The 21,869-nt window shown below is 37.3% G+C and overlaps 3 protein-coding genes across 6 annotated transcripts; 1 reads left to right on the top strand and 2 right to left on the bottom strand.

Moving 5' to 3' along the window:
* LOC109717036 (polyadenylate-binding protein 4-like) lies at positions 1,391-5,158 on the bottom strand. 2 transcript variants are annotated; one of them, XM_020242680.1, is made up of 10 exons: positions 4,894-5,156; positions 4,666-4,784; positions 4,367-4,566; positions 3,081-3,340; positions 2,892-2,974; positions 2,586-2,775; positions 2,306-2,505; positions 2,072-2,212; positions 1,775-1,936; positions 1,391-1,629 (listed from the first exon to the last, which is right to left on the bottom strand). In XM_020242680.1, exons 1-9 carry the CDS (start codon positions 5,138-5,140, stop codon positions 1,778-1,780), a joined length of 1,599 nt encoding a protein of 532 aa, XP_020098269.1. In that variant the 5' UTR covers positions 5,141-5,156; the 3' UTR covers positions 1,391-1,629; positions 1,775-1,777. The 2 variants fall into 2 exon arrangements, with proteins under 2 accessions (XP_020098269.1, XP_020098271.1); XM_020242682.1 differs by lacking the exon at positions 1,391-1,629 and having other exon boundaries at positions 1,905-1,973; positions 2,030-2,212; positions 4,894-5,158.
* Positions 10,929-15,648, bottom strand: LOC109717824 (uncharacterized methyltransferase C3H7.11-like). 3 transcript variants are annotated; one of them, XR_002218319.1, is made up of 11 exons: positions 15,233-15,646; positions 15,098-15,148; positions 14,956-15,006; positions 14,406-14,510; positions 13,677-13,784; positions 13,524-13,595; positions 13,388-13,438; positions 13,043-13,105; positions 12,820-12,944; positions 11,677-11,865; positions 10,929-11,258 (listed from the first exon to the last, which is right to left on the bottom strand). XR_002218319.1 is itself a non-coding variant. In XM_020243751.1 (11 exons), exons 1-11 carry the CDS (start codon positions 15,599-15,601, stop codon positions 11,199-11,201), a joined length of 1,137 nt encoding a protein of 378 aa, XP_020099340.1. In that variant the 5' UTR covers positions 15,602-15,643; the 3' UTR covers positions 10,929-11,198. The 3 variants fall into 3 exon arrangements, 2 of the variants coding, with proteins under 2 accessions (XP_020099340.1, XP_020099341.1); XM_020243751.1 differs by having other exon boundaries at positions 11,784-11,865; positions 15,233-15,643; XM_020243752.1 differs by lacking the exon at positions 11,677-11,865 and having other exon boundaries at positions 15,233-15,648.
* On the top strand, positions 18,214-21,570 carry LOC109717479 (probable protein phosphatase 2C 50). Its single transcript, XM_020243293.1, has 5 exons — positions 18,214-18,375; positions 18,580-19,384; positions 20,038-20,364; positions 20,447-20,552; positions 20,959-21,570. The coding sequence occupies exons 2-5, from the start codon at positions 18,881-18,883 to the stop codon at positions 21,294-21,296; spliced, it is 1,275 nt and encodes a 424-aa protein (XP_020098882.1). The 5' UTR covers positions 18,214-18,375; positions 18,580-18,880; the 3' UTR covers positions 21,297-21,570.

Genomic DNA, 21,869 nt, shown 5'->3' with positions numbered 1-21,869 from the left:
AATTAGACACTGAACATTCAAGTGACAAAGGGCTTTGTGGTTAGTACCCGAGGTCTCAAATTCAAATCTTAGTTGATTTACATTTTCAACTAAGTTTATTTCTAAATGAAATAAACGAAGTGGGTAGCATGTTGCCTATCTTTCAAAAAAAAAAAAAAAAAAAAAAAAAAAAAAAACATTAAATTTCCTGGGACACCTGGGACTCAGATTCATCCTCTCCTTTTATTTCACAGGATTTTCTTAGATTCACTGAAGATCATCAAATCTCTCTCTCTCTCTCTCTCTCTCTCTCTCTCTCTCTCTCTCTCTCTTGCTGGTTTTGTAGAATCAAATTCTATATCTCACCGACTCCCTTTCCTATTAAAACAAACCAACTAGCCTAAATGCTCTAAGTTCAGGGTTCCAATCCCATTTTATTAGCCAATTGAAAGAGAATTGGGAGAAGCGAGGCTCCCCCATTGTGTTAGCTTGGTGCAACGGCACGTCACTTGCTTTGCTTCTAAATCTCTGGAGAACCTTTTATGCGTTCGCTATTCAAAGATCACAACACAGTTACCTTACCTATCAAATTACCCTAACAAGTCTCTAGCTTCTTGTTGTTCGCCATCTTTTTATCTCCATCCTGCTGTGAAGCGTAGGTCCTTTACTAATATACATGAATGTAAGAAAATAACAATAAAAAGAGTTTACTCAAAACTTAACAGTGATCAGAATGGCGGTAGAATCTCACTTTGTAACAAACTTGGTGCTCTGCATCCTCTTTGAGAAGGAAAAAGGAGCTTCTCTTTTACCTTTCCACTACGCACTTAATTTGAGAAAAGGCCGCTTTAATAAATTTAGCAAAAGATTTAACTTGTGCCATAAGCATATAATAATCTGTGCACCAAATACACAGGGAGCTGCCCCTTTCTAACAAATTTCATTTGCCTTTAATAAACGTGGGTCCAGTTTTCCTTAAGTAAATATATTCTGCTGAGTCCCTCTGATGTGCTCTATTGTCTTTCTATGACGATAAATGACCTAAGGCAAAGGTGAAGGTATAAATAAATAAAAAAATTTAAAAAAACCCAAGGGAACAGGAATTAATCCTTCAGGAATTGTAAGTATAATAATAATCCTAATTAAACAGGATTATATGTGGGTGTTGGCCCAACAGAAAAAAACCCAAGCCCAGTTTCTTATCATATATTTGAAACAATTCTTTGTGGGGCGGCCTCTGCCTGAGGTAGAATTTGTCAAACGGAAAGATCAGCCAAGCAGGGCATGGAAAGGCCCAGGTTGCGTTGGGCTGAGAATCAACCTCAGGCCCAAATAAGGCATGAGCCCACCACCCTAAAACATATATCATCGCAGACATGTTCACCACGAGATGCTCTTGAAATTCCGAACAAGAAAAAATACCGAGTTTAACATTCGATGAGGACAAATTTTTTATGAACAGAAAAGTACAGAGCATTCTACAAATCTCGATTTGTTCCGATATGCTAAAATGATTAATAGCAGGAACATGTACAAAATTGATTTTGTTCAATTATCTAAAAGTTTTGAATTGCCTGTTTGCCTGGTAACTTTTGCGAAAATTTCTTTACACGAGCAGCTCCCACTTCTAGATGTTTGCCGAAGCTTAATCTAATCCAAAGAAAAAAAAAAAAAAAAAAAAAAAAAAAAAAAAAAAAAATCTTGTTAGACTCGCTCACTAGCATCGTTTACGTTAGTAAAGCCAAATACTCTGTCCTAAAATGGAGCACGGAAGAGAAAAGGTCACAGCCATTACCTTCTATTTCTGACATTTAGAGTAGAGAGGTTTCCGGCAAAATGCGTTCTGATCAGAGTTTACCACTATGACATTCTCACTCATTTTCTTGGATCCTTGAGAGGCATAGGCAGGCCTCCTTGTGTAGCACATCCTCGGCCAACTCCCATAGCCATTTGGCAGCTGCAGAGGTGAAAAAGATCATGACAATTGTCTGCTTGCATTTTAAAAGCACACATATAGTCTCTCCATATTTTTAACTTAAAACACATAGAACAAGTTTCTTAGGAGGAAGAGAAAAAGCTATGCCATTGCTACCTGCATATGCTGTAAATTTTGCATATAACCAGGCTTTACCAAGTGAGGAACATATGGAACATGGTTAGCCTGTACAGAGAAAGGGACGTAATTTGCCCAGGTAGCATCTGCATTAGTTGGTACCTTTGATTGATAAGGGAGCTGCAACCACAAAGGAAGTGACCTTTAAATTGAATAAAACTACCAAACTTACTGAGTAGAAATGGCAAACAAGTTATAGGTATTATTGCTTACCAATGAAGAATAGCGAATTTGGACACCAGGTTTCACAGGTATGTTATTGATCTGTGTGCAGTAAGGTGAATAGTGCATCTGTGAGAAGCCAAAAGATGCAGCACCCTTTCCTGGTATCGGCTTGGCAAAATTGAGCTGTTGCCTATCTTCCTTGCGCTGAGCAATTGCGACATAGATATGCTTATTGTGGAAAATGGTACCTGTGTATGGAAGGTTTTATGTATAAATTCTAGATAAAATAAGTAGCTCATAGTTAACCGAGAAATAGAGTACCAGTTACCATTAAATTTCGCAACAGCAGCGTTAGCGTCCGCCAGGGAAGAGAAGCAAATGAATCCGAAACCCTTGCTCTCTCCATTTTCATAACGCATCACTTTGGCTGACAAGATTTTACCGCAGACAGCAAAGTGTTCTCGTAGAGCTTTATCATCAACCGACTTATCAAGAAACTTCACATACACATTAGAACCCTAAACCACAAAAAAAAAAAAAAAAAAAAGGTAAAAAGAGAGAGAAAAGGACAGAAGTTTAATCCTAATGCTTATAATATGACTAATGCATGATGATCCAAAAGGAGATAATGTACATAAGGCTTTCCGAACTGAAGCTTTAGTAGCTCCTTGCGTTCGGATTTCTTCTGGGCACGTCCCACATATATGATCTTCAAACCTTGGCATCATAATAATGATGTAAGTTGGAAGAAAGAAAAACGTATAACAGAATGGAGAACTGGGCAAAAATTAAATGAACAATTTGGAGAAAATGATGCTCTTACCAAGTGTGGAACCATTCATAGCCTCCAATGCCTTCTTTGCTTGCTCACCTGATTCAAAATCGACAAAACCAAACCCTTTGGACTTGCCATCTTTATCTTTCATCACAACTGCACTGTTGATTTTCCCAAATACAGAAAATTTCTCTCTAAGAATATCAGCTGTTATGTCCCTGTCAAGATTCTTGACATAAAGGTTTGTGTATTCTGGCTCTTGTGTCCCAGTTTGCCACTTGTTCCTCTGTAAAAACTTCGACACATACCTGACGTGCAAAACAGCAAACAAGAATAAAAAGGATGAAACAAATGGGTTGATTAGCTCTTCTCAACCACACCACCTTAAGAAGAAGAAAACTCAAGGCAACTGTCTGCCACCAAGTACATAGGCTATTGAAGGATTCTACAGAAAATTAATCAAGGACATATCATTTCTGCAAACTCCGAACGATGTACATAGCATCCAAAAAGAAAGAACCAAAGAAGCCAAAAACAACAATTTTAACGTAAGATGGATTACTGCATGTCCAAATATAATGTACGTAAAGCAAAACAAAAGAGAAGATTACTATGAGCTGTAGGCATGACAATTGTTTCTAAAACATGTTTTTGCCATGTAAATAATTTCTAATACCTTTTAGGCAATCTGGAATTTTATACTCACTTATCAACATCATATAAACTCTCATAATTTCTGGATACATGTTTTATTTTCTCCAAAATTAGAAAAAAAAAAACCTTTGTAGCATAATTTCTATCAGCATTCCTATTAGTAACTGCAGACCAAATTTGATCACACAGAGTCTGTGGATTGATAACTAGCGTGCACGTAAGGTAGATTACATACAGGAAGACGAGCCAGACAACAACACTTGAATTCCTTCATAAACAAAGCAGATGCAAGAAAACTCTGTAACTAACTAACTAATTGTACTAGAAAAGACCAAGAGGGATAGAAGAGAGAAAAGTAACCGGATGAACTTAGAAAGCATATAATGCTACGACAAACAACATCAAGGACATAATTCTTACTCATAAAGCATGCCAAATCCTATCCGGCGAAGAGATCCATGCTTGTAGGATCAAAACAGAGAAAACCATATGTAATAAAGCAAATTAACAGACACAAAGAACGAGCGAAATCCACATTCCCATTGAAACATCTGCTGTAGAAACTCACATTCACAAAATAGAAACACATGAAAGGATCGACCTATAATAGAACTAGATCAAAAAAAAAAGAAAAAAAGAAGAGAGAGAGAGAGTCAGCGGAAGAAGATTAACAAACTCACAGCTTCTCGCTTAAGCCGGTAGAGGTCTTGCCATTGAGCGCTGCGATGGCGGAAAGCGCCGCCTCCTCCGACCCCATCTGAACGAATCCGAAACCCTTGCTCCTCCCCATCTCGTCCACCGCCACCTTGCACGACTCCACCACACCGTACACCGAGAACAACCTCTCCAGCTCCGCCCCGTTCACTCCCGCCCCCAAATTCTTTGTAGGGGTTTCGTCAATTCACGATACGATGAATTAGAACGACGAATCGATTGTCCAAGAAAGCAAAATCTATAAAAGAAGGGGATTGTCACGTACCCGAACGAAGAGGTTCCCGACCCCCGTCCTTCGTGAAATGGGATCCCGCTTCGACCACATGATCCGCATGGGTTGCCCCATGAGGGCGACATGGTTCATCGACTTGCGAGCCTTATCGGCTTCAAGAAACCCATCGAAATCGGATCAGAAACCTTCGATCCGGAGGAGGAAAAAGAAGAGGAAGAAGAAGAGAGAACGAGGACGCTGGGGTACTGCGATTAGGGTTACCGTGGGCGAAGGAGAGGAAATTAACGTAGGCATAGCGGAGGGAGTCGCCCGAGCAACGGTCACGGCACACGCGGATGGAGGAGATGGGGCCGAACCCCGCGAAGGCGCTCGCAAGCTCCTTCTCCGTCACGCGCTCGTCGAGGTCGCCCACATACAGCGTCGCACACGGCGGCGCGAGCGTGGCCGGTGCCGGCGCCGGCGCCGCCCCAGTCCCCTCCTCCTCCTCCGCCGCCGGCGCGGCCCCCATTGCGGAGAGAGAGAGAGAGAGAGAGAGAGAGAGAGAGAGAGGGAGAGAGCGGGAAAGAGTCGACTGTGTTTGGAACGGCGTTTTGGGGTTGTACGTATATATATATATATAACTACCTCCTTTATTCGTAAACGACGCACGCAGAGAAAAATCACTATGCGGGAAAGTTTATGGGTCGTTGGATGAAGATCGGACGGTTTTTGATATTTTGTTTGGGATTTGTTGATGGACGGTCTTGATTAGGTGGCGGAACACCTTTTAAGAGGTCGTTACGGGACGAACGATTAGGATTATAGCAGGTGGGGACCTGAACTCCAAGCTGAGACATCACCGTTCGTTTGGAATAGGACAAGGATGATGGACGGTTGGTAGGAGTTCGAGGCGACTATTCACGGTTTGTGGCAAACGCACTATGGACTTTGGGCCTTTGCAGGTCCGGCCCATTTTATCTTTCCACTAATTGGGCTTAAAATTGAACCCAATGTTTAGCATTTATGATTAGATTGGATGGAAAAATAAATAATAAATAAATAAATAAAAGGAAAAAAAAAATGAATGGTTGTGGACTTGGGCTTGTTTCTGGAAATAAAAAAGGAAAATGCCAAATTCTCTGAACTCTGCTCAATTACAAATTCACAATTTGAACTTTTAATTCGTCTTCGGACTGAGGTGTTTCTCCTTTTCGTATCTTAATTGTAAGGGTAGCTATAGGGTAGTCTAGTTTTTCTATTGTATTTTTTGGTAATCGTGGGATTCGGTTCGGAGGCCCTGGTTGCCTCCAATATGTAAGCCTAGTTCATTTTGCTTAATGAATGAAACAGGTAGCAAGCTACCTATTTCTCAAAAAAAAAATATATCTTGCACCAGATTAGGTTGAAACTAGTTATAATTTCGAAAGTAAAACACAACAATCTTATACGAACTTCGTGTCTTTTTTCTGATCGAACTATTTAAAGTTAAGAAATTAAATCGATAAAATAACGAATTTATCTTACCTACTAAAACTACGATTACAAAAATTAGCTACAAAACTCGATTACGATGAACCAAATTAAAAATCTAGCTCTGGATCCAAATTGGATTATAATCAGGAAAACGAAAAAGGACTTGAGACCCATCCTCTTGTTGATTATATAATATCAAAACACCATCTTTATCGGCTTAAGTTTTTAATTAGTTCTTTCACAGTGACTCTCCAAATTTGTAACCATAACAAATGTAAAATAATGACAAAATCTAAGCATATCTTCTTTTCTTTTTTCCCTCCTAACAGTCTCCTAGATTAAATGCACCATGCATGTGATAATAATTTCAGAGAAAAGCTAAGGCTTAAACAATTCATTTGTCAATAGCATGAAAGCTAGAGAGGAGCCAAATGATGCGCGCGCCCACAAAGATGAGATTGCAGTGGTGGTGGGGTTGACAGATATAGAGAAGTGAGCACGCACACACACGCACACGCACACGCACACACGCACAAGCGCACACACACCCACGCACGCACGCGAGCGCGCGCGCGCGCACACACACACACAAAGATGAGATTGCAGTGGTGGTGGGGTTGACAGATATAGAGAAGTGAGCACGCACACACACGCACACGCACACGCACACACGCACAAGCGCACACACACCCACGCACGCACGCGAGCGCGCGCGCGCGCACACACACACACAAAGATGAGATTGCAGTGGTGGTGGGGTTGACAGATAGAGAAGTGAGCACGCATAGCTTCGAGCATGAACTCTCCCATGCATGCATGAAACCCACCATGTGTGCTCACTCTCTTCTGTCACCCTCCCCATGCATGCAACATGTACATACATACCACACATGTACGCATACCTAGCTAGCTAGTTTTCTCCATAGAAACATGCTTAAATATATACATACACATATATATGGTCTGAACAAGTGGCGGCCTCACACACTACTGGAGAGAGAGAGAGAGAGAGAGAGTAGAGAGGCTGTGAGTTTTTGTGTGGGGAAAGGAGATTGTTGTAGGGGTTATTATATATAGGAGGAGATGGGGGTTTGGTTTGTTAATCACCTCTAGGGTTGAGAGGAATAAATGGTTTGTTATTTTCAATATTGGCTCCTTATAATTAAACTAGCCATCTCAAATTATATATTCTTTCCCTCAAAAAAAGATATGCTGGGACCATCCCAATTTGAGAACGTACGTTCATGCATCCATTTTCTCCGGAGCTTAATTTGAGATTTATATTTTTGATGTAAGAATGGCAGATGAAATTATCTCATTTTGATGACAACTGCAACTAAAGAATTATTTAATTAGATATAATTAAAAATACAGTATAGTTAAAAATGCATGTAATTAAAAATATGACAGTCATAATTATATAAATCTTATTTGGTTGAATTAGTACAAAATATTATAACTATAAATAATTTGTTTGGTTGTATGAAGTTGAGATTTGTACTTTTAAAATTTTATCATTTTATATATATCAGTAATGTCGAAAAAAATAGTATTTTCTATTTAAAAAATAAAGGAACCTCCTTATACAATTCCAACTGTAGCAATTGAATTCAAACGCATCAAATTAAACACCGAATTTGAATCTACATATATGTAGTTATAACTGTAATGTAGTTATAACTACATATAACCAGAAGAGTCCCTAAATTTTTCTTGTACCACCTCATCCATATATAACTAATTTTTCTTTCTGTCTTTTAATTAACATGCGGTACGAATGTCGTTGACAATGACCTCCGTTGCATTACAAAGTTTTATTAGATCAAATTGCTTGTTAAATTACATTAAACACTAATCTGGAATGGAAAAGAGAAGGGAAAGGTGGTGTGGTGTAAAATAGAAGATGATGCATTGAATTGGTTAGTTTTGAGAGGTATATATATATATATATATATATGGGGCCCGCGTGATGCAAGAATCACACTAAATGCCTAGTTGCACTAATCCTGCTACTTCATCTACTTGGATGTAAAGGGAATGTGCATAATATAACTCTAATTGTGAGTTATTTTATGTCTTTTCTTAAAATAGATGAGAGTAAGATTTGGACACTAAAAACTATATATATCATCAAAATATTTAACTGAATTGCTTGGTGATAGGTCACAGGGAGTCTAGAGAAACAACTTGTTATTTTCGTCTAAATTGTATCTCGTATTCTTAAGAAATGATAACTAAATAAGTCATTCAGGTTTCTTAATTAATACCTTATGAAAGTTGATGTTTGAAATTACGGTTAAATTGAATTAACTGCTAACTATATATTATGTATGTGGAATCAGTAGCATTTATCCTTCTAGCTAAAATATTTCAAAAAATGAGAATATTTCAATCAGGATTTCTATTTTTTAGATCTTAAAATTAATAAAACTCTAAAATTGTTATGCGAGCTATGATGCTTGGCGAACTAAAAGAGTCATTTTAAAGGGATAATTGCCTATATACCTCTCATGCGTTTGGAAATATCCGATCTCTACTTTTCTTTTCTTTTTTTCTTTCTAAAATGCCTCTCATATGTTCCACCATTATTCCAAAATACTCCCGCAGTTATCCCCTGTTAGCTTAACTCGAGTTAAATATGGGTTAAATGTATACTAGAATTAAAATCTATATAAAATATATATTTTACCCCTATCTTATTATGTTAATTCCTTAAGTTATTCTCTTTCTCTCCCAACGTGATCGGCGGCTCCTCCGCCTCCACCTCGCATCATCTCCTCCCAGACCACCACCCCTCTCGCCGCTCTTGTCGTCCTCCTCCTCCTCCGCCGCCTTGGCCGGCGCCGAGAGCCTATGAATTTGTTGAATCATCGTCGTCCTCCTCCTCCGACCTCTCCCTCCTCAACTCCCACACCCACGCCTACCCCGACGGCGCCCGCACGCTCCGCCTACGTCTGCCCAAGGCCGAGGTCGCCCGCCTCATGCACGAGAGCACCGACGCCGCTCGCAAGATCATGGACCTCTGGGTCGCCCGCAACCAGCACCCCTCCCCTAGCACGCTCGACCGCACCATACCCACGCCCTTGCGGACGTCGGAGCGCGGCGCGCTGTCGCCCTCGCGGACGCCCGACCGCGGCGCGCCCTCGCCCTTGGGTGTGCGCGGTCCACAAGGCCAGTTTGGCCTCGTGGACCAGATGAGAGGAAGGTCCACCGTGGACCTCCCTCTCATTATATATATATATATANGTGAAAATGATCAAAATGGTAGATCTAACAGCAGAAAACTTGGTAGCACCAAGTGCTTCGTGCTATTAATAGCATAGTAGCCGGACTCTATAGAATTATGCTACTATACTATCAATAGTACGAAGCCCTTGGTACTATTGAGTTTTTGGCCGTTGAATGAAAGGATGTGCGGTTAGAATGATAGTGATCTCCTAGGGTTGAGTAGGTGGTTGGTTTAATAGTATAATCTAATGGGTGGAAATAATCAAAGGGTAAATCTAACGGTAAAAAACTTAATAGTATCAAAGGCTTGATACTATCAATAGTATAGTAGCCGGACTATATATATATATATTTATATATATATTATATATATATATATATATATATTATATATATATATATTATATATATATATATATATAATTTTATTTATAAAATATATACATATAGTATTTTATTTTTATATAGAAATATTATTATATAATATTTTATTTATAAATTTGTAATTATTTATTAATATTTTTAAATATATAACTCTTATATATTATTAGTATATGTTTATTATAATTTTAAATATATTTAATCTCTATATAAATATTATAATAATAATATATATAGTATAATACCAAATTTTTAAAAATTATATTTGATCCCAAATTTTTAATTGGTGAACGTATAATACCCGTATAAATCACGTATCCGAATAACTACCGAATCCGTTTCTTAGCCTTATTTTTCAACGAATTTAAAAATTAAAAGACAAATTTTATCCGAATTATATCCGTACTGAATTTTTGCCGAATCCGAATTAACTAACTATGCCTCCAGCCACCAAGGTTGGTTTAGCTGTGATCGATCTCATCCGTTCATCTGCTTGCTTCCGACGTGCTTAATTAATTAATTAATATTTGAAGGGCAAATAAGAAAAGTATTTGCATATGAAGGGTATATAAGAAAAGTTAATTGCGGTAGAAGGGTATATTGGAATAGGCAAAATGATAATTTTTCAGAGATAACGGCAGCTCACTAACGAAACTTAACTCCGGGGGTATATTAGAAAGACTTGGAACATAAGAAGGATATTTTCAATATTAGCATTCTAAGAGGGGTAAATAAGAAAATTGAAAACTTTTCAGAAGTATATAGGCAATTGCCCCTATTTTAAAAGTCAGATCAAACAAACAAAACAAGGTCTCCCAACCTCTAATTCAAGAACAACTAAATTTTGGATAAATGGCATGTAACAATTTGTCCTTTAATTAAAAGCACACTTTGAAGGGACAAAAGGATATGGATTTTCTTTTTGGCGCATTATATCATTTTTTACATGTAATGTCACGAATCTAATCTTTTTTGAGAGTGGTCAATAGGAAATGGCTTGAGACCCGATTCCCTTAATTAGAAATGCAGGCCAAAAAGAGTCAAAAGCTATTCCAACACTCAACCAAAAGCTAAAGAAATAGAGAGCTCCAGAGTCCAGAATAAGTTTGATGCCACAGAATTTAAATCTTACACAACAGAATAATTTGAAAAGTTGTAATATTCTCCCAATTTTGTGCAACTTCTCGAATGGCATGCAATACAAGTGCACTTTTATAAGGACTTAGCTTTCGAAATTGAAGAACTTGCTTAAAATAGAAAACAATTAACCATCATTTACCAATGTAATTGTCAATATGCGCGCATACAATAAATTTGCTTATTTAGTAAGAGAATATTACAACACAAGTGAGATTTTGCGAAATGTAGCAAATCTTGACCAAAAATCTGGAGAGAAAGTCTCCGAGTTTTTCCTCTTCTTCCCCTCAATTCAAGAACAGCTAAATCTTATTAAGCACGAGCACCTTTACAAATAAATGATTCATCTTTGACTTCTTTATCTTGCCCTAATGCCATATTCTTCCTGTCTGCGACTTTTCCATAATTCCAGTGTGCTTACTCTGCATCTACAGCAACCAACAGGTAACAAGGTATTGACACTTCATGGGTTAGCTTTAATCAATAGTATAAATGGATTTTATTTGACTAGAATAAAGAAAAGATAATAAATGCCGAAATAATAGCACCCAAATCTAGGCCATCAAAATAAAATTAAAAAAAATAAAATAAAACTAATTATGATCTACATTACTTAATCTGTTCTCCAAGAAGGGTTTGAAAAGAAAAAAAAAAGAAAAAAGGAAATGAGCTGCAGCAAATGGAAAAGCTTCAATTTGAAGCTTTTGCTTTTGAGCATCTAGAGGCTCATTTCATTTCATTGCTTTAGTAAAAGTAATGTAGTAGTTGTTTGCCAAATGGCTGTCTGCTACTAATGGAGTAGAGAAGCAAGAGCTCTTCCACAAAAACATGGATAGAGCTCATTACCTAACAGCGTATTCTTGATCTGCACGATGTTCAGCTTTCAGATTTCAGAAGCAAGGTTTAAGACTTCTCTACAGCAAAAGGATCTATAGCCATCATTCAGAGTATACCTTGTCAACAACCGTTTGCTCAGACATTGTTGAGTGCACATTATGGCAACTAGTATTACAAAATGTAGCACGAATCCAGCGCCTGTCGTATAAAGTCATGAAGTAATATAACCAAGAAAATTAGAAGCCTTGCATATAATTTAAAAAATCTAGAAGGTTTGTTGGAGAAAATTCCTTTAACAAGTCAGACAAAACTGCACAAGTGCAGAACTTATTCTAAAGCAATAGGATATTTTTCTTCCGATATTAGAACGCACCTGTTTACACGGTTTATAAACGGATTACTTGTGAGAAAATTTTTGTTTGTAATAGTCATGCATTTTCAGATGGCTACAGCTGACTAATGTGATTGCAGAAAAAACTAGAAAAATGAGCACATTTGTTCTGTCACTGAAAACTACACTAAGGCATGCTTTACTTGAACATGTAAGCTGGACATTCAAGCAAAATAATATGATTGTCTCTTTGTCTTCTTTTTTTTTCTCCCTATTTCAGTTATAAATGCCGGCACAAAGTCATTAAGTAGCTTTTTGGTAGTATATAACACATCTCTTGTCTACCAATTGGATAAAATATATTAGTTTAGATCATTAATAATAGCTCAATCTGAAATGTAAAAGAAATCATGCCGGGAACCATGTCTGAAGGTAATTATGCATTCCAAAACAATAAAGGACTCTGGGACCATGTCTTAATCTTTCCTGAAATTTGGTTCCCAATATATGGTCACAGCATACACCCAACATACATAATAAACTTTGAAAGCCAGTAACCAGCTTGAGATAAATAGGATGAAGAGCATGAATGTTTCCAGTTATTTATACTTGAAATCTTTGATCTTCTTAAGTATAGTTAATTATGCTGCATGCACTAAATTCATGAGTGTAATGGACTCATATATGCTACATTTGGTATCACACAATAAAGTTTTATAACATCCGAAATAGTAGGATATATGAACATTGCAAAACATTAACATCAAAGAAGAGTAGGTAGGAAATAATCTTGTACAATAGCATGTAGAAGTTTCCCATACCTATTCATCACTACATTTCTCAAGTGATTTACAATCTGTTTGTGGTAGACGCTCACTTCTATCTTCTTGAAGCCGTTTCTTTCAAACAATCCAGAGAGAAAACCTTCAGAAAAGTAGTAAGCACCCTGGGATCGTGATGCTAAAGCATTAGAAGAGAATACCGTTGATGTGACAAAACACAAAAGTATACTCAGCTAAAAAAGGAAAATGTAAGGGCCCCCACAATTCCATCACCCCTGACACAGAAGTTCTCACTGATTATCTGATCTTTGTCGGCAAGCTTTTCCTGCAAATTTATCAGTAATTACTTTCATGCTAACACTGCTGTTTGAAAGAAATAAAAAGGCAGAAGGAAGTGGCAGCAAAGTAGTTCAATTCTCTGTCAACTAAATGGTTATAACAACTTTTCTGGTGCATAGCACATAGAGAATATTAAGAAACAACGAAAAAAACTTGAAGAGAAATTTCATGCAGTACTTCTTGTTGAAGATAGCAATAACTTGATTTTTGGCACAACAATGGATTCCCAAAAACAGTGCATCCTCTAAAAAGAGATGAGAAGATCTACCTGAGCAAAGTCACCCATAGCATAATCGCGGAAAAGCAAGAAACCACCAGGCTGAAAATGATAAAGTTAATGATAATCTACTTTATAAGAGACAAATTTCTATAAGACCTTTTATCACCAATAAAGATAAACTTACCTTAAGCACATTTATAATGTTTTGTAATACCAAAGGCATCTTTACTGGGGGAACTGCAGACAACATAAAAATCTACTAATGCATCAAAATATATGTACAATAGAAAAACAATGAAAACATATAACAACTTTTGCTGGTGTATTTTCAAATCACCATAGTGACAATATCCACTGACGCCGGCTCTATTTTGTTGCAAAGGTCATCCACTGTGACATCACAAACAAAAGCATTCATCCGATCAGACTTAAAAGTTCCCTGTTCCTGTTAATTGAAATGGAAAAGATGCAGATTCTATCAAGAATCAGGCTAATAAAAAGCTAACTCACAGACTAGGGTGTCTTATTGTTGATTTAATTGGCTGACTAGGGCCTCGTTTGGCATCGTGTTTGTTTTTTATTTTTTTAAATAGAATTTTGTAAATCAAAAAGGTGTAGGACAGTAGGAGTGGACAGTGGATTGATTGCAACCACTTCATCCAAAGTGTTTAATTAGCAACAAATAATAAAAAGTCGGAAGCAACTTTTTTTTACTTCCAAAATTTTTTTAAACAAGTTATCATCTATTACTTAGCTAGATGTATTGTAAGCTAGTCAACAAAGGAAAGCCTTACCTCCAACACATTAAATTATATAGAATTAGTGTTTAAAAACATAAAAAAACAAACAAGATACGAGGCCTAAATATGTTGTTGCCAAGTTAGTTTAGCATTAACAATAGGTTTGAGAGAGAGAGGGATTTATTTAATCAATAAGTTTGTTATCTGAATCTTTTAGTCATGTTTCATAGTGCGAAAGTACCATATGAGGAAATTTAGAACTAAAGAAATAATGGATTGATCACCAAAATCCAATCAAATGAGCTAAAACTATAAAAATTGTATACCTTGAGAAGCTCAACTGCGTGAGGCGAGAAATCGCAAGCATGAACAAAAATATCAGGGAATGCATTGAGCAGTGGGGAAAGAGTATTGCCGGCTCCACAGCCAACCTGGAACAAAATATGATCAAAACAATGGTCTGTGTGTCTTACCAAGAAGCAAAAGCCTAATGCATTAGCGTCTGAAACTCCATGAAATACAAGAAAACTGTGCATTAGAATTGAAAAATCTTAAACTCCTAAAAACACAGAGAGAAATGCACATTAATATTTTCAGTTGGGCAGAATCCCTCAGTTCCACTTCACTGTTAGCTACAGTGGGATGGTTTCACTCCTATCTGCATCTACACATTTACATATATGGTGTCAAAGTCCGTGCGGAGTATTTCTAATGCAACAAGTTTAACACCAAGGACGAAAATTTCAAAGCTGCATATATTGTCACAGTTTAGATCACTTTGAAGATCTACCTGAAAATAGTAGATCAAAATAACAAACAAACACAGTTTATTTACAATGCCTTGGCAAATCAAATAAGGGAATTCCAATCACTAACCTCCAATACAACCTTCGGATCAAGACAAGGTTCCTCATTTCCACTATGGCACTGAAATTAGGTAAAATTAAAAGGAAAAAAGTAGGTAATCCTCCGCCTCAGAAAATGAGATACTTTCACTAAATCCAAACATCACACTCACGGAGAAGTAGCTACCCCAATCCTTCTCCAGGTAATGCCGATCCTTAAAGAACTGCAACAACGTAGAATCCACTACACACACGTCAGGAGAAAGAGATTCAGGAGAGGAAAAAGAGAAGGAGAGGGAGATGTGAACCTTGTTGTGGTGACGCTTGTAGAAGTCGTCCCAATAATTTCTAGGGTTTATCTCGTACTTGTGGAGCTTTGGCTCTACGGAGGTGCGATTGGGAGAGGAACGGGTCGAATATGAGCGGAGAAGAGATCTACGCCGAAGGATTACACAACTAGGGCAAAGGGAAGGGCGCGAGAGGTGGTGGAAGCAATGGCGATGGAGGAGAAGGGAGGGCGCCGCCATGCGAGGGTTTTGGATGTGGTTGTACTCGCCGGGACGGAGGCGACGAGGGAGCGATATGCGCTCTATCAGTGTGTTTCTGTAGTTATATGAAATAATTTGTTTTATTAGGGGAAAAATGAAAAATATCCACGAAGTCGGCATTCTCTGCATTGTCGCTACCGACTTTGCGTTAACGGTATCACTTTACACCGCCGTATCCCGGATTTTCCTACAAGTCGGCAGCGAACACTTTATTGTACCGACTTCATGAGAAATAGTATGCGAGGACCCTCAACTTCCATGTAATTTTGAAAATTGATTCCTCTTCCTCTTTTTTTTCTTTTTTTTTCTTTTTCTTTTTTTTTTTCTCCTCTCTGTGAGTGACATCTATTAAATTTTTGTTTTTTTAATTTAAATTGTATTAGATATATGAATCAGAGTTAAAAACGTCGATATCTAACAGAGCAATAAAATTTTGTTCCGTGTTTTTCTCCTTTTTAAATAAGCCGGTACAAATTAAGTCTCCTTTCAAAAAATGAACAAAAAAATACTAAAAACCGAGAGTCAGTATAGGAGTTGGAGCCAATTTGTGAATTCGTTTGTATCATCATGGCTCCCTTCTATGCCCCACTCTCTCCAAGTTTTTATGTGCAAATTGCGGCGGAGCAAACACTACAACTTTCGCAGAGATTAAATTTTTTGTTGATCTTTTTGTGATTCCTATATTGTAGCTTCATAAACTGCCTAATGATTTATACGTCAATGTGAGTACCGTAGGTAGTTTTATTATTTTGATTGATTTGCTACGACCCGGTAATATTTCATCATTCATAACAAGATAATGTACATTTATAATGGAGCAAGTTGCAAAAATCTACAACATAGACAGCATTAAAAGCAAAGTAAAAAATTATTATTTGATTTGCATAAAAGATTAGCACACAAAATTCATAATTTTTAATATTATAATTTTTCGAATGTGCATAAAATATGTCTAATAAGTTATTAGATTGTGATTTTGAAAACTCCATATGGTTTTGTTCGGCCGCATCGCTTGTCTATCTGGAAAAGTTCTAATTCATAACATTTCAAAGATGTATAGACATGAGATAACACATGGCACCGAGGACGCGTTTGGTTCGAGTTATATAATATTATATAGCATTTCAATATATTCAAATGTTTTAGATTTCTAAATAAAATTACTATTGATGCTGCATTAATATTTAACGCGTTTGGTTTAATACAGTAATATAATAATGGATTGTAATATTTATAACATTACTAAATTTGGTTCAGTTTATAAAATTTAGTAATCTTGACAATAAAGTATAGTCTATTCAAAAATTGCCCTTAGTTATATAATAATATTTTTGTACTAAATTTTATTTTAAATAATTCAAATTTTTAAAATTTTTAAAGTTTAAATTTGAAGAAAAAAAATACAAATTTTAATATTTTAATTTAAAATATAAATATGAAATTTATAAATTTAAAATATTAATTAAAAATTTAGTATTTAAAATACAAATTTGAATTTTAAAATTTAAATTTTAAAGTTTAAAATTTTTAAATTTAAAAGTTAAAATTTGAAAATTTTAAATTTGAAGATTGAAAATTCAAATTCAAATTTTAAAATTTAAAATTTGATAATTAAAAATTTTAAATTAAAATATTCAAAATGACGCATTAAAAGAATTTCGGGAGTTGGAGAGATAAACTTGTAATTTTATATGACATGAAAAATTAATCATCTTCAGTAATCCAAGATACAGATACTCCAGTAATATCTTTGGTATAATTTTACATCTTTTATAATGCTGTAATATCAAATAAATAACTAGGTTGGAATACTATTAATAGCACCAATGACTTGGTGCTATTAAGTTTTCTGCCCTTGGATTAAAAGATGTGCGGTTATGATGATGTGGGCCCCGTAGGGTTGAGTGGGTAGTTGGTTGGATAGTATAATCTAACGGATAAAAATAATCAACGGAGTTAATCTAACGGTAGAAAACTTGATAGTACAAAATACTTAATGCTATTGATAGCATAGCAGCCGGACTCTCAAATAAATTATATATCGGATAAACTAAATATAATAGTACTAACAGAATTGATTATTTATAATCTTGTCAGAATAATTTGAAGTAAACGCCTCCTAAAATTATGACCATACAATCCAAACACGCATGCGGTTTCCAACTGCAAAAGCCGCACCACACGAATATCACGCGGCAACACGGCTACTACATAAAATTTTAGAAGTGGAGCAGGAGATGTGCTTCTACACCGGGTGCAGGAACCAACATCCGCTGGAAAATGGTCAAATTATTCGTGGACGGCCGAGATGACGTCAACACTGAACAGCGGTGATCTCCTCGTATGACCGTACGTCACGAGGTGGGACCCACGACGGCCACGTATATACTGGATAGCGTATGGATCACGTGTCCGAACCCCCCCCCAAAAAGCCGATGGCAAATTAGTAAATTCACATGCTCTCCTTCTTTGTATACTTTACTCGAGGAACCCTTTCGAAGTTCGCACCTACACAACACGTCTCCCTACGTGTTAGCCCTCTACTGGACCGAAAGTGGGCCCCACAAAAACGCCCATTTTATACGTGTTGAAAAGGTAACGGATCTCGTGTTTGTACCCCAACATCTAATCCTAACACTCCACGACGCTCTCTGTAGCCGACACCTGTCCCTCCTCCTCTTCGCTGACCCATTGTTGTCCACCAAACTGTCCCTCTACCCATAATAAGAAAAATCTCTTTTCTTTCACTTTTTTTTACTCGTTATCGACTTATTTTCCCCATTTAACTTTTTTTTGTTGATTCTATTTTTAGCTTATAAGAAATAGTAGTAGCAGTAGCAGTTTTCCCTATTCTTCTTCTTCTTCCTTGGTTCTTCCTCAGCTCCCCTTTGTCTTTTGATCAGGTAACAAATCTCTCTCTCTTTTTGTTTTTAAAGCTCAAAATTTTGTCTATCAATCGGTAGTTCTCTCAGATCTCTGCTCTTTATTCTCCTGTGAAATTGCTACTTGTAGAGTAATCTATCAAAGCAGGATCTTTTTTTTTTTTTTTTTTCTCTATAAGTGGATGTTGTTCATAGTTTGGTCAACCTTTTATTTGGGTAAATCAGGGTGATGAAGAGGCGGCGGCGGTTTGACCATGTCGTGATAGGATGTGCCATTTTTGAAGTCCAAATCCACCACGAGTGCTAACGAAAAGATTGATTTGATAGAAAATGATTCAGAAATAGTCTTAACATTGTCGGACGAATAATGAGACGGGCGCTGATAGAAAGTATAACTGGAGAGGTAAAGGAAGGAGATTTCACTTATTAGATGTTGGATTTGGAGAATTGAAACTGGCAAGCTAGGAGATCGGTTTTTAATAAATCAGCTTGGGAATAGATTTAACGAAAAAAGGAGGAAATTTTGATGGAGGAGATGTCCCCTGTAATTGCTTTACCATCAATTATGGTAAGGAAATCCTTAGTCTGCGACGATCCAAGAAAGATCACTTGCATCAAATCCGATGCTATGGCTGTGGTGGCTGCTACTCCACTGTGTACACATGTGCCCTGCGACATGCCCGCAATGTGCTCGACGAATTGCCTGAAGAGCGCAAGCCATAGTTTGAGCATGTATGAGTCTAATATGATATTACCTTCTGTGGTTGAGCCGGTAATTCGTGAAAGCCGAGTTGTTGAAAGGGGCGGGTATCGCAGCGTGTTCTTCATGGATTGTGTTGCCCGTTGGGGTTGCTCGTCGATCTGCGGGGAGGCAAAGGAGATGGAAGATTCTTATGCGGCGATGCCGCAGTTTTATGATATCCCGCTTTGGATGCTAACAAGTCAACCTTGTGTGGATGGAGTGGACGCGAGTTCTTATCGGCTGCCCGCTCATTTCTTTGGAGTATATGATGGCCATGGAGGTGCAAAGGTATCCTCTTTAGCATATCTGATTATGCTTAGTTATGTTTGCCCTGCGCAGATGCTATTTTCTGTTTTGCGATGTGCTCATTAACCTAATTTTCACCTAGTTTAAATGTTCTCATCCGTATGTTCTCGTAAACTGCTTGGACATGTCGAATATGCCTAGCTTAAGTCCGTGGCACTCATTCTTTATTCAAATACATGGTCTGGTTCTAGGCCAAACTTCGAGCTCCGCAAAAAGGGGGGGATGTGTTCACTAACCGAGTGTACAAATAGGCAAAATTTAGTATAGCAGTTAAGAAGAACTCTACTGATGTAACAATGAGCGGAGGAGGGGGAAAAAAAAACCCTGCAATTACTGATTTATCCCCAATTTGCTCATGGTATGCAATTATCTGAAATACCTTTAGTTATGTAGAAATAGCAAATCCATATCTAACGGGCACAACTATAATGTTGAAACCATGAAAAAACTGTTAGAAGGCCTTATATGTTGCATGTCACTTCTTTCAGTATCTCTCCAGATGTTGTAGATATCTGTCCAATTTGGCGAGAAGAAATATCTGCATTCCAAATTGCTTATAGCCCATCATTTATTGTTTTTGTATGTCTACTGCTGGTTTACGATTTCTCAAGTTTGTCTTTTTATTCAAATTATAGGTGGCTAACTACTGCCATGACCGAATTCATGCTGCATTGGTTAAAGAACTGAATAATGTGAACAAAGGTCTAGGAGGGACAAGTGAGGTTGATATAAAGAAACAGTGGGAGAGAGCATTCATTGATTGCTTTCAAAGAGTTGATGACGAAGTGGGAGGGAAAGCGATTCACGAGGGGCCTTCGGAACCGTTAGCCCCGGATACTATGGGTTCAACGGCTGTTGTTGCCGTTGTGTGTTCTTCACACATCATAGTTGCAAACTGTGGCGATTCGAGGGTAGTGCTTTGTCGTGGCAAACAGGTGGTGCCTCTATCGTCGGATCATAAAGTAAGACATGTCTTACAATATTTGTATAAGATTTTTTTTTTTTTAAGGAAATAGAGAATTTATTTCTTATTTTATGCTTCAGCCTAATAGAGAGGACGAACAAGCGAGGATTGAAGCCGAAGGCGGCACGGTCATAAATTGGCAAGGCTTCCGTGTGTCTGGTATTCTTGCTATGTCACGTTCAATCGGTATGTACTTCTCTTTATGAAGTTAACTGTTTCAGTGAAGTATTTAGTATTTAATCATGCTTGCACACCTTATTGAATGGTCATGTTACCTTGATAAAGCTTTGTAGTTATGACGTTTTTAGGATCAGAGTAACTCCAGTAGATAATTGAATCCATATGTAATCAAAACCAAATTACTTTATGTTTTTTCTTCTAACTTATCATTAATATGTGTTATTACGAATTCCAGCAATAGAGGTTTACATCACATGTAAGGAAATTAAAGGGACTCTAAAAATGGGATGCTTGCTGCCTTTTCCCTTTTTTCCTTCTCTTCCTCTCTGTTTCTAAATAGTTATTTTGGGAAGTCAAAATCGCTGTACTTAAGAAGTTGCGCGTTTAATGAACGTCTGTGATATGCTTGCAGGGGATGGGTACTTCAAGCCATATGTAATCCCAGTACCGGAAGTGACAATAACTCCTCGTGCAAAAGAAGATGAATGTCTCATTCTTGCCAGTGATGGCTTGTGGGATGTGATGTCCAATGAAGAGGCATCCGAATTAGCCCGTAAGCGAATCCTACTATGGCACAAAAAGAACGGCACCACACCGTCCTCCGATCAAAATGGTGAATTTACTGATCCCGCTGCTCAAGCGGCTGCGGACTTCTTAGCGAAGGTTGCTTTACAGAAAGGAAGCAAGGATAATGTCACAGTTATTGTGGTCGATTTGAAATCGAAAAGGAAGTCCATGAGCAAAACCTAACTGGGTAGTTCATGTTTGATTTAAACTTAAAAAAATATTAGTTTTTGTTTTGATTAATGATCTGGATTAGAGCCCATAAGATGTTTGGACTCAAAAGTTGATCAGATGTATAGTGACGCTACACTAGCTTGCCCATCAGTACCTTTTTTTTTTTGTCCAACATGGGCTCTTTGGGGTCCACTGTGTATTGAGATGTGGATTATCTTGTAATTATTGCTTTTCTTAATCAGGGCATTGTGTTGGCATTGTATGCTTAACCATGATGTGGTGCTCAGATTTGTGTACTTTGCTTCTTTTCCTTAGTTACTGCAGTAAAACACCTTAGCTTAATCATTAGACATGGTTTAATTTGATATTTGGTACATTAAATAATCGGATTCAGATTTTAGGGTATGGGCTGTAATTTGCTTAGTTCAGTCAGAGAAATGGAGATTTTGGCACCATTTTGATTTTGGATTCCGTTTTGGCTCTTCAGATAAACCGTATTATGAGTCCAACCTGTTAACATCCCCGTATACAAAATCTCTGCTGTGGTTTAAAATTGCAATAATCTGAGCCCCAGAAGCGGAAAAG

The sequence above is a fragment of the Ananas comosus genome, linkage group 11 (assembly GCF_001540865.1).
Source record: "Ananas comosus cultivar F153 linkage group 11, ASM154086v1, whole genome shotgun sequence".
Lineage (NCBI taxonomy): Eukaryota > Viridiplantae > Streptophyta > Magnoliopsida > Poales > Bromeliaceae > Ananas > Ananas comosus.
This window is presented reverse-complemented; position numbering and strand designations above follow the sequence as displayed.